The following is a 12215-nucleotide window of genomic DNA, read 5'->3' on the forward strand; positions in this document are numbered from 1 at the left end:
CCAAACATCACTCTCCTGGCTCAGAGCTGACGGCTGCTTCTTAACTAAGCACAGCATCAACTCCACTGATAAAGGATGCTGGTCACAGACTTGCCCCTGCTCCCTGCCGGCCTCCAATCCAGAGCAAAACCCCTCTTCCCTGAACCCTCCCCAGTCACCTAACCCAGCCCAGACCCTAGAAGTCCTCTCTGACACCCCCTTCCTGAGCTGCCCCATGGGCCCCCAAGGTGGGTGGTCCCGCAGCTGCGACAAGCAAGAAACCCAAATGGTTTGACTACATGTACTGGTGGTCCTGGGGGCATGGATGGCTGATGAAGGACACCAGCCCCCCTTCAGCAGGAACCCAACCTTCCCAGATGATTCCCTAGAGACCCCCTTCCCTACTCCCCACAAACACTGCCCTCCCCAACTGCACATAGGCTGGGCAGAGTCTAAGTGAGGCCGGCACCCTTTCAAGCTGGGTCAGTCCGGTGGGGGGTGGGGGGGAGCAGCTCGGGGGTGTGTGTGGCCCTGCACCGAGGAGTCCTCAGTTCCTTTAGTTCTCTGCTCTGAGCAGAGGATGACAGATGTGGGGTTGGGAGTAGGGGGGTGGGAATCACTGCACACAAAGGTCAGGGAGGGCCCTCGGCCCCAGCCTATCCACACTCGTGGTTTGTTGAGGTTTCTCTGAGTGACTCACCAACCTTTTAAAACTTGGATCTCATGGAAAAGTCTGGATTTCTCACTTCTATAAAACCCGAAGCTCTGTGCTGCCAGGCCGGCATTGTTGCAGGGCACGTGGGCCGACCCTGAGCAGCACCCGTGCCTGCGGGGACAGCTCGCTCGCGGAGCCAGGCATCGTTCCAGGCCTTTTCACACGTTATCTCTGGTCCTCACCACTGCCCTCTGCTATTGTCCCTGCTCTTCTGATGCAGCACGTGGGGGCACAGCACCTTGCTGAAGGCCACACGGTGGTAAGTGATGTGTCCTGAGCTCCAGGACACTATGCTGTCAATTACCTTCAGTTTACCCTGTCCACTCCCTGTGGGCACATGAGGGAGGGGTATGCCAGGGCTGGCGCTAGCCTTTAGCTCCCAGATGAGGAAACTGAGGCTCCGAGAGAGGAGGCGTGGTAGGATGGACAACGCTCCCAAAGATGTCCACATCCTAGTCCTTAGAATCTGTGAACGTTACCCTATACGGCAAAAGGGACTTTACAGACGTGGTTAAATTAAGGATCTTGAGATGGAGACACTATCCTGGATTTTTGGGGTGTGCCCTGACGTAATCACAAGGGTCTTTATAAGAGGGAGGGCAAGAGTATCAAAGGAGGAGATAGGGGACATGATGATGGAAGCAGAGGTAGAAGTGATTCAAGGAAGGGGCCACGAGCCAAGGAATGCAGGCAGCCTCTCGAAGCTGGAAAAGGCCAGGAAATGGATTCTCCCCTAGAGCCTCGAGAAGGACCCCTTTTAGACTTCTGGTCTCCAGAACTGAAAGGGAATAAACGCATGTTGTTTTAAGCCACTAAGTTTGCAGCAATTTGTTACAGTGGTCACAGGAAATGAAAACAGAAGATGACCATCGAGGGTGCTGGAGCTGGTGCAGCAGTATGGGGCCTCGCCAGGCTCTGAGAGCTGTGGCTACCTCTGCTGAGGAAGATGTAGCAGGAGCGAGGGGAGGGAAGGGACTCTGGAGGACTCTGAGCTGCTGGGCCACGTGGCAGACCTGTGTTCTGTGTGCCTGGCCCCTGCACTGCCCTTTCCCCAGCTGAACTGGCCTTGGCCTTCCGGCCCTTGTTTGCCAAGACGCCCACCCCCAACCTCTGCCCTCCTGGCCTGCATGACGCAGACACCTGCCCTAGTGCCCCCTCAGAGGCCACAGGATTGAATTCCCCAGTCTCTGTGCCTGAGCAACTCATTTAAAAATAAACTGATGCGGGACTTCCCTGGTGGTCCAGCAGTTGGGACTCCGTGCTTCACTGCAGGGGGCACGGGTTTGATCCCTGGTCGGGGAATTGAGATCCTTGCATGCCCCACAGCACGGCCCAAAAAAAAGAACTGATGCCTAGTGAGGCTACAGCACAGGGCTGGGGGCTGTGAGGAATGATTCTTGGGAATGAGGAGGGTCCTGACTTACCCTCTAAGTGCTCAGGGAAACAGTCACATACACAGACGTCTGCCTTCGAGGCGGCTCTGAAAGCAGAACAAAGTGGGGTAGGAATACGAAGAGAAACAAACATGGGTTGACCTTGAGTTCTTAGTGAGAGCTGGGCTTTACCTACATCATTTCATATAATCCCCTCAGCACCTAAGCCTTAAAGAGAAATAATGAATGCTCATAATTAGGCAGGCTCCGTTCTAGGAATTTTACATACATTTACCTATTTAATCCTCACAATAATCCCAGGAGGTGGGTCATCTTATCCCCATTTTATGGATGAGGAAACTAAATCACAGAGAGAAGATGTCACTTGCCGAGGGTCAAATAAGTGGCGTTGGGAATATGAACCCAGCAGGCTGGCTCCAGAGTCAAGGCTCTGAGCCACTTTTCACTTGATCTTAGCCAAAAGGTTGAGAAGTGATCTGAGCCACTTTTCAGAAGGCAGCTGAGGCCAAGGCAGAGTAAGGGCCTCGTGTGCACCCTTGGCCAGAACTAGGTGGTATGGGCTTGGGATTGAAACCTGGGTCCATCTGATGGAAAACTCGGTGCCTCTGCCATCACGGCAGGCCCGTCACCTTGACTGGGAGACCAGTTTGAGGTTCTGCGATAGGACAGGTGAGGAGGGCCTCCTCTGGGACAGGGGATGGGGAGGGGCAGGTCACAATCAATACAATTTGGCAATTGTGAGCAGCAGCAGACCCGAGGTGAAGGTCCAGGCTTGGTGGCCTCCCAGCAGGCTACATCCTGAGCTGGGGGTCAGGGACCCCACACATCTGAGAGCGGACAGGCTCTCCCTGGGACCAGCAGGGCTTTGGAAGCTGTATGGCGGAGGCCCGGGCTCTAACCAGCAGTGTGACTGCACACGACACCTTGCCCCCTGCAAGCTGAGCGGGTCAGCCTCTGTGATCTGAGTCTGTTCTTGGTAGTTCTTGGCATCGAGCCTGATTCTCAGGGTCCTGCACAGGTTGCTCTCTCTCCCCCTCCCCAAACCCCTCCCTTGCTGTGCTGGGGCCTCTCTCCAATCCAGGGCTCCACTAACCAGGAACCGTTGCCAGGTGCGCAGGGGGGCCCCCAGAGAATCCCCCCACTCCCCCTCCCCATCAAACAGCCAGGGTGATGCAACCTGCCTGCAATTGCCACCTCACTCCCCAAGCCTGGCTCCTCCGCACTGAAAAAGAGTCCCCAGCAGCCCCACCCATGCTCCCAGCCCCAGCTCAGGAGCTGAAGGGCCTGGGGCAGCTGGACCCCAGAGGACTTTGTGAAGCTGGGGGAGGCCAAGGCATCTGAGTCCTGGATGGGCAATAGGTCCAGAGGTGGGCGTGGGGAGAGGGCTCAGGGTGCCAAGACCTGGGCTCACAGGCACCACTGATGACCCACCGCCCATAAATTCGAATATGCCCTGAAGGGCTAGGGAGCTCAGTGTGCAAGCTGGCACCAGCTCTGCAGGACTGAGTCAGGCCGCGTGGGTGGGGTAATTGGCACCAGAACTCAACTCTATGGGACCCAACAGATGGAGAGAGAAAAAGGCACAAGGGGCTGGGACAGGGGGACCAGGGTCTTCTCAGTCAGCAAACACTGCAATCTACTGGCAGCAAGATTCCCACACTAAGTTCATTCCCAGGTATTAAAAAATTATCTTACCTGGTCATCCTCTCAAAACCCCATAATCCCCGTCTATGAGACAAAACCAAATGGAGGGACATTCCATAGAATATCCAACCTGCACTCTTCAAAACTGTCAGGGTCATGAAAGACAAGGAAAGTCTAAAAAGCCTTCGCAGACCAAGGGTGGCTAAAGAGACGCGACGACTAAGTGTAAGACAAGACGGCATCCTGGAGGGGATCCTGGAACAAAGGAAGGGCGTTAGGGAACAACTGGTGAAATCAGAAGACAAGGTGGCGTCTAGGTAATAGAAACGTACTGATGTTGGCTCCTGAGCTGTGACAAATGTACGAGCGTAATGCAAGATGTCCAGTGACAGAGACTGGATGAGGGGTATAAGGGGACTCTGCACTGTCTTTGCAGCCTTTCAGTACATCTACAATTATTCCAAAATAAAAAGTTTATTTAAAGAAAAATACTCTACCTAGTCCACCTGTTATAATCTAGAAGGTCTTTTCGAAGAAGACTGGGGAGTGACTGTGCCCCCTCACTGCCAGCGGCCTGTCCAAGACTCCCCTAATCCCACCTGCTATCGCTCAAATATCTACACTGAGAGGAGTGGAAGTCGGTCCTTACTTCTTACTTAAAAGAACTTTAAAAGCACTACTGCTGGGCTTCCCTGGTGGCGCAGTGGTTGAGAATCTGCCTGCTAATGCAGGAGACACGGGTTCGAGCCCTGGTCTGGGAAGATCCCACATGCCGTTAAGCGACTAGGCCCGTGAGCCACAACTACTGAGCCTGCGTGTCTGGAGCCTGTGCTCCGCAACGGGAGAGGCCGCGACAGTGAGAGGCCCGCGCACCGCGATGAAGAGTGGCCCCCACTCTCCACAGCTGGAGAAAGCCCTCGCACAGAAACGAAGACCCAACATAGCCATAAATAAATTAATTAATTAATTAAAAAAAAAAAACAAAGGAAAGGGAAAACTCTCCTTTAAAAAAAAAAAAAAAGCACTACTGCTTAGCAATGGAGATAAAACATACCCACCTCAGTAACAGTAATAATAAAAACCCCTTATGTAGCACCTACTGTGTCCCAAGCACTAGTCTAAGCGCACTTGACCTGGATTAACTCATTTAATCCTCAAAACAGTACTAAGAAGCAGGTACTATTAACGGCCACGTATATCAGTACGTTTCTATTAACTCAACTCCATGCTTTATTCTGGTACTGTTAATGGTAACCGAGGCACAGGGAAGGGAAATTGCCAGTTGGCTAGTAAGTGGGGTGTACTCAGCGTTTGAACCCAACAACTTGGCTCCAGAGACTGTGCTCTTCACCACTACTCCATGCTGCCTTGGTAATAACGTAGCCCCTATAGGGCAAGAGTTGGCAGAGTGGACAGTAAGTATCCTAAGGGAACACGGTCAGATCCCGTGGAAGACTTCCTGTACGCAACAGCAGCCTGCACGAGGGATATAATGTACAATACGATAAATATAATCAACACTGCTATATGCTGTATATGAAAGTTGTTAAGAATGTAAATCCTAAAGTTCTCATCACAAGGAAAAACGTATGTATTTTTTCTATTTCTTTAGTGTTGTAACTGTAGGAGGTGACGGATGTTCACTAAACTTATTGTGGTAATAAATTCACGAGGTATGTAAGTCAAATCATTATGTTGCACACCTTAAACTTATACAGTGCTACATGTCAATTATATCTCAATAAAACTGGGACATGCGTAAAAAAGAGCACACGCGTTTGGAAGGAAAAAAAAAAAAAACCTGTGCGTCTTCACTCCCAGATAACGCTCAAGATCAGGGTCCCCCACCTTCTTTGGATCTTGATTCAGTCTCATAAGCACCACAAAAGTGATGAAAAGCTGAACTCCAGGTGTAAGGTCCTGATGTGGATGAATGCAGGGTGGGAAAAGGAGGGGTTTCTGCTGCACAGGAAAGACCCACATCCACTTGGGGCTGGTGGAGGGTCCAGTGCAGGGGGAGGGGATGGCTAGGAAGACCCATTTCTTTAAGCAATGGAAGTACAGCTCTCCCTCTTTCTGGCAGAGTGTGAAGACTGATCTAGTGGCAGCGGGCGGGGTGGGGGGGGGTGCAGCCGAGGTAGAGGATCCTTCGAAAGGAAGTCTAGGGGAGGGGCAGGGACAGGAAGAATGAACCAACGGGCCTGAAAGGAGTGCTAAGGATAAGGGCTGAGGAGAGGTAGGCAGGGGATGGAGAAAAGATAAGACTGAGGGCGATGACAGACTCCCTGCACCAAGATGGGGCTGAGCGTCCATCATGCGAATGGGAGAGGGCGGGGATGGCTGGAAATCACCTTGGAGGGGTGAAGGAAACACAAGAACGACCTATTAGCAAGTGTTGCATGTTTAAGTGTCTGGGGCTCCGGCCACGGGGTTCGGAACGGTTGACGCTGGGGCCCAGAGTTCCCTCCTACTTATCATAAAAGAGGCTGAGCGAGCATGTAGGTGGTGGGATCTGGGTTTCACAGGAATGGACTTATTTCTCACAAACGACCCCACCAGGTACACTTGATTATTCTCCTTACTTTACAAATAATCCCCTATCTAAGAGGCTAGAGAATTTAAGTTATTTGCCCAAGGCCACCCTCGCCGGTCTCTGATTTGAACGGAGCGTGCTCTGTGACTCACGCCAGATTCTAAGCCACAAAAAGTGTTGTTCTCACCGTGGGACGGCAGTTAAGGATAAAGAGATCAACATGTGGCTGACCGGAAATTCGCGAAGCAGGGGAAAGGAAAGGAGAAATAAACTAGTGCGGGTCTCAGGGAAGAGGAAGGGCCGAGTTACCAAATCAGAGGGAGCAGAGAACCGGATCCCGGACCACAGGGAGGATGGGGCCGGACCCCAGAGTCAGAGGAAAAGAAGGGTCGGAACCCCCGAGGTCGGGAGGAAAGCGGGGCTAGATCCACAGGTCAGAGAAAGGAGAGGCCCGAACTCCCGGGGTCGGAAGGAGGAGGGGGCTGGATCCCGGGATCCCCGAGGGCGGGCGGTGAGGCCCGCCGCATGGTTGAGGCCGCGCGGGGCGGGGCGCGGAAGGATCCGGGCAGGCCGTGCTGCGCCACCCCCGGTATATCTGTCCCCAGTCCCCGGGGTCGCCTCATTCCCCATCCTCAGATCATGATCTCTCCTCACACTACCGCGACGCCACCTCAGCCCGCGTAGCCCCGGCCATGGCTCTGTAGCCGCGACCCCTCTGTGCCCCCGGCCAGTCTCCCCGCTCACCGCGCCTGCGCTCTCCGCTCCTGCCTTCTTTCTTCAGCCGAGGCCGCCGCCGCCTCTCCTTTGCGCAGCCATGGAGTGAGTAACCGCTCGCCTCTCCCTCTCCAACGGCCTTTCCCGCCCTTTCGAAGCTCGCGGCCCTCACGACCAGACCTGGGGGGTAGGGAGACGAGACTGAGGAATCACGGTCGCGCAGGCGCAGAAGAGGGAAGACGGGCCGTTCGCGCGCGATCGAGCATGCGCACTCGGCCCGATTGGGGGGGGGAGGGTGCGTTCTTCCAGACAATGTTGGTGTTTAAAGACAGCCCCTGTGCGTTTGCGCCTGCGCACTAGTTCCCAGAGGGGGTGGTGGTCCCCCCCCGCTCTGAATGAGTCTGCGAGCGATTGCTCATGCGCATCTGTCCACCAGCGGTAGTATTTCTATGCAAAGAGCGGGCAGTAAGCAGCCGCACGTGCGCACTGACCCCCAGGAGGGCGGAGGCCTGAGGGAGCAATGGGGCCGCTCCGGCGGTGGAGCATGCGCTTTAGCCCTCGGCGAGAGAGCCGCGTGTGGATGGTGGAGAGTGGGGAGCTGTTCTCTGCCTGCAGGCTCCACCCGCCGCCTCCACTTTGCTCATCTTCCCTCAGTTTCATTCAGGCACCTGCTGGGGGTGGGGGGGCTGGTTTAGATTGACAGGGGAGAAGGCGGGACTTAGAAACGACCCGTTTAAGGGGATGGAGCTAGGATAAGAGGCGTCACGGAGGGTGGGGCTGGGGGGGGGGTAACACACCGTGAGAAGGGGCGGGACTAAGAAAACCGTTAGCTGAGGGGATGGGGGCGGGACTTGGAGGGACAGTGGCGATCACCGCAAAATTCAAAGGGAAGGGTGGGATTCGAATGGATGACATTGATGAAGGGGCGGGACAGGGGGGAATTCCCCTGGGAAGAGATTTGAGATGGACTCTAGGGAGGAGGTGGGGCCTAAAGGTTGTATTTTAGAGGAAGAGGTGTGGCTGCAAGAAAATTCCCCTGGGATTGAGGTTTTTTTTTAATGAAACGGAATATTATGCAGTAGGTGGGAGGGACTTAAGGAAATTCCCCTGGGAGACCATAAGGTTTCTGTATTGGAAGAATTGGGTCTGGGGAATTCTGAAGAAAAGTAAGTCGGGCCTAAAGAGAATTCCCTTGGGAGTGGGTGGGGCTCAGATTTGGGGAAAGAAAGGGCAGATTTAGAATTCTGAAAGGGCAAGGAATCCCGGGGCCCTGGGGGTATGGCTTGGTTTCCCCGTGGCTTTGGCAGTAGGTGAGGCTGGCCCCGACCCACTCACTTTTGTGTCACACTCGTAGGTACTCCACTTGTGTCTTGGTGCCTGTCTTCGTCCAGCTGAGTAACCTCCAGAGCCTCCTCCCAGTTGTTGGTGCAGCCTTCTCCATTGCCATCCGTGCCCAACGCCCGTGCTGCAGCCATGTCACTCCTGGCGACCCTGGGGCTGGAGCTGGACAGGACCCTGCTCCCAGCTAGCGGGCTGGGCTGGCTCGTAGACTATGGGAAACTCCCCCTGGCCCCTGCCCCCCTGGGCCCCTATGAGGTCCTTGGGGGAGCCCTGGAGGGCGGGCTTCCAGGGGGGGGAGAGCCCCTGTCAGGTAAGGGCAGGCAAAGAATGGAGGTGGGGTGAGCTGGGCTGTGGGGGGCAGGGGAGAAGAATTCATTCATTCACTTTTCATTCATTCAGTAAGTATCTATTGAGCATGTATAATATGTCAGGCACTGTCTTAGGTGCTGGGGATACAGCTGGAAACAAGACTGACATGATCCCTGCCCTCTTGGAGCTCACACTCTACTGGGGAGACAGACAAGAGACATATTAAATGATGATGCATGGGGATACGTGGGAAACACTTAGTAGCTGAGCTTAAAAATGACAACAAGGACACGTTTAGAGCGGGGAGCCAGGAAACCCTCTCCAAGGCAGTAACATTTTGGCTGAGACCTAAAGAATGGTAAGGAATGAGCCATGAAAAGGGAAGAGCTTTTCAGGTGGAGGAAACAGCATAGGCAGAGCTCCTGAGGCAGGAAGTGTTTTATTCATTAGTGTATCCCAAATGCTTGGTACACAGTGGGTTTTCAATAATTAATTAAAGATGAAACAGGGTGTGTTTATGTGTGATTTAGTTTGCCGTTTCCAAGTAAACTAGAGGGTAAATCAAGAAACCACAGATGCAGGCTAATCAGTAAAGAGGATGTTGGAATGGTTGAAGAAATGGCTGGTTGACTGTTTTGTTGTTTGGGTCATTGGTTGGTTGACTGGTTCATTGATTGTTTGGCTAATTGGTCGGTTAGTTGGCTGGTCTGTTGGTCTGTTGACTGGTTTGATGATTCGTTGATCGGTTGGTTGACTGATTGGCTGGTTGGTGGTTTTACTCAACGAATGGGACGAATGAGGTAGTTGTGAGTGGGACCTGGCTGGGTGGAGGATTAGGAACTCAAGGAGCTTTCTGTCCCTCTCCAATCCTCCAGGCGACGGCTTCTCTGACTGGATGACCGAGCGGGTCGACTTTACAGCCCTCCTCCCTCTGGAGACCCCCTTGCCCTCAGGTGCCCTCCCCCCACCTTCCCCACCACCACCTGACCTGGAAGCTATGGCCTCCCTCCTCAAGAAGGAGCTGGAGCAAATGGAAGACTTCTTCCTTGATGCCCCACTCCTCCCACCGTCCTCCCCACCCCCGACACAGCCAGCACCGGCACCCTCCCTCTCCCTCCCCCTCCCCCTGCCCACCTTTGACCTCCCCCCGACCCCTGACCCGGACACCCTCGACTTGCTGGCCATCTACTGCCGCAGTGAGGCCGCGCAGGGGGACTCGGGGTTGGCGCCCCTGTCCCCCCCACCGCAACCCCCTCCTCCTCCCCCTCAACCCTCCCGCCCCACCCCCTACCCCAATCCTGCCGCCACCGGAGGGGACCGCAAGCAAAAGAAGAGAGACCAGAACAAGTCAGCAGCTCTGAGGTACCGCCAGAGGAAGCGTGCAGAGGGCGAGGCCCTGGAGGGCGAGTGCCAGGGGCTGGAGGCCCGGAACCGGGAGCTGAGGGAGAGGGCTGAGTCGGTGGAGCGGGAGATCCAGTACGTCAAGGATCTGCTCATCGAAGTGTACAAGGCTCGAAGCCAGAGGACCCGGAGCAGCTAGCTGGGCAGGGTCTTCAGGCCATAGCGGGGGTGCTGGTCTTCAGCTGTGGCTCACTCTGTTTCTGGGGCTGAGGTGGGAGGTCCCCAGTCATCCCCCTGCCTCTGGCTGCCTTCCAAACCTCCCCCTCCCCCTCTCCATCCTCCCGCCTTCCCCCTCCTTCTCCCTCTCCCTCCCTCTCCCCTCCCCCTCCTCCCCCCTTCCTCCTCCTTCTCCCTCTCCCTCCCCCCCTCCCCTTTTATCCTTGCCTCCTTTCCTGTCCATTCTGAATTTGCTCCCCTCCTCCCTCCCCAGAATCATGGAATGTTTGGCCTTAGTCAACATCTATACCCTTCAACTAACAGCTGAGGAACAGAGGCCCATGGGGAATTGGGGGGGCAGGGGAGAGCTTGGAAACCTGGTCTCTCAAGCAGGGAAGTGAGGCCAGGAATCTCTGCAGAACGTCTATGCAAAGGAGGACAGGGAAGCCATCTGGAGACTAAGTCAGGGAGGGCTTTAAGAAAGGTGCCCGTAGAATACAAGCAAAATAAGCCAAGTGACCTTGGGGAACTACATTTGGGGGTGGAACCAAAAGGTGGCCGAGTTCACAGAGCAGGTGGATAAGTGGGCAGCTGGGGAGGTGGGCGGGTGAGGGGAATGGCCATAATGGGTGACTGGGTGTTCATTTTAGCTCTGGGAGGAAATCAGTGTTTTGTGAAGGTGCTGGGGGAGGGGCTGCATCTAGGTGAGGGAGGGCGGGGACTGATCCTTTCTGGGGGTTGTGAGTGGAAATAAAATGAAGAATTTCCTCTGGCTGTGCGTCTTGTCTTTGAGAGGAGAAGTTGCTCGGAGGGCAGTCTTAGACCAAAGATGATAATGATAGTAACGGAAATAACATAATACTTACGGTCAAGCACACACACCGACACACGGTCAAGGCCAAGATGGGACTGACTGACTGGTAAAGGTACAAGACCCACTTTTAGCTTCCATTTGTTACTTACGTAGACAGGGAAAAGAGAGAATAGCCAAAGGTGCAAGCTCCCCGTGGTCCTTGTCACCAAAAAGGGTGACACCAAAAGGGGCTGGATGGCTGCAGCACAGTTGTGGGGTACCCTGTGATGAAGAGCCAGCTGTCTGAGCAAAGCTTCCCAGGGGAAGTCGGGAGGAAGTGGGAGGTGGCCTGGTAGCCATGGAGGAGACATTCAGCTACATCTGTGTTTTGAAGGCTTACTGTGTACCAAGTGCTATTTTAAGCATTTTGCATGGTTATTTTAGTCAACCCAAAAGGAAGGTATTGTTAGGTTTTGGATGAATAACCACAAACACTCATTCCAACTGTGTGGTGTCTGCCGGGCGCTGGCTGGGAGAGGAAGGGCTGGTCACATAGTGGTGAACAAAGTCATGTTTTCTGCCACTGTGGAAGCTACATTCCGGTTGGGGAGACAGAGGTGATATAACTTGACCAAGTGTATTAGTTATAAATGCTTTTGGCTGCAAGTAACAGCAGACCTGCCCATCAGTGGTGCGCACGTAAGTTTTTTCCACAGAAGTCTAGAGGGAGGGTGCTGCTGTTACCGAGGTCTCCCTGATTCTCTTGGCTTTTACATCATGGTCACAGGATGGAGGCCGCAGCTCCAGGCATTGTATCTAAATTTGAGACAGGAAGTCAAATTTGTCCTAGCTGACTCTGGTAGATTTCTGCTTACATCTCATTGTCTAGAGCTATGTTACATGGGTACTCCTAGCTGTAAGAATGGAATATGATTCAGCCTTAAAAAGGAAGGAAATTTTAACACATGCTACAATATGGATGAACCTTGAGGACATCATGCTAAGTGAAATAAGCCAGTCACAAAAGATAGTGTATGATTCCACTTATATGAGGTACTATTCAAGGTCCTCAAGTTTCAACCAGAAGTAGAATTGTTGAATCAAATGGTAATTCTATTTTTAATTTTTTGAGGAAATGCCCAGCTGTGTTCCACAGTGGCTACACCATTTTACATTCCCACCAACAGTACACAAGGGTTCCAGTTTCTCCAATCCTTGCCAACTTATTCTTTTCCT

At 53.7% G+C, this 12215-nt stretch overlaps 3 protein-coding genes across 4 annotated transcripts in view; 1 reads left to right on the plus strand and 2 right to left on the minus strand.

Annotated features, from left to right (window-relative positions):
* Positions 1 to 7139, minus strand: part of IL4I1 (interleukin 4 induced 1) — a 39333-nt gene extending 32194 nt beyond the window's left edge. Inside the window, exons 1-3 of the mRNA XM_082367616.1 lie at positions 7010 to 7139; positions 3784 to 3987; positions 2119 to 2174 (exon numbers count right to left, since the gene is read on the minus strand). Of these exons, the coding sequence (XP_082223742.1) occupies positions 2119 to 2174; positions 3784 to 3974 (247 nt within the window). The 5' untranslated portion in view covers positions 3975 to 3987; positions 7010 to 7139. The remainder of the gene's footprint in view (positions 1 to 2118; positions 2175 to 3783; positions 3988 to 7009) is intronic.
* NUP62 (nucleoporin 62) overlaps positions 1 to 7149 on the minus strand; it is a 25633-nt gene extending 18484 nt beyond the window's left edge. The window contains exons 1-2 of one of the 2 annotated variants that reach the window (XM_082367643.1): positions 7010 to 7091; positions 2119 to 2174 (exon numbers count right to left, since the gene is read on the minus strand). The gene's annotated coding sequence lies outside the window, so the exon portion shown is untranslated. Of the gene's footprint in view, positions 1 to 2118; positions 2175 to 7009 lie in introns of both variants that reach the window. The other variant, XM_082367642.1, reaches the window with a different exon arrangement.
* ATF5 (activating transcription factor 5) lies at positions 6946 to 10958 on the plus strand. The gene is made up of 3 exons (XM_082367663.1): positions 6946 to 7084; positions 8334 to 8630; positions 9505 to 10958. The coding sequence occupies exons 2-3, from the start codon at positions 8453 to 8455 to the stop codon at positions 10167 to 10169; spliced, it is 843 nt and encodes a 280-aa protein (XP_082223789.1). The 5' UTR covers positions 6946 to 7084; positions 8334 to 8452; the 3' UTR covers positions 10170 to 10958.
* Positions 10959 to 12215: the final 1257 nt, after the last annotated feature.

Source organism: Balaenoptera borealis (assembly GCF_965194805.1).
Source record: "Balaenoptera borealis genome assembly, chromosome: 19".
Taxonomy (NCBI): Eukaryota; Metazoa; Chordata; class Mammalia; order Artiodactyla; family Balaenopteridae; genus Balaenoptera; species Balaenoptera borealis.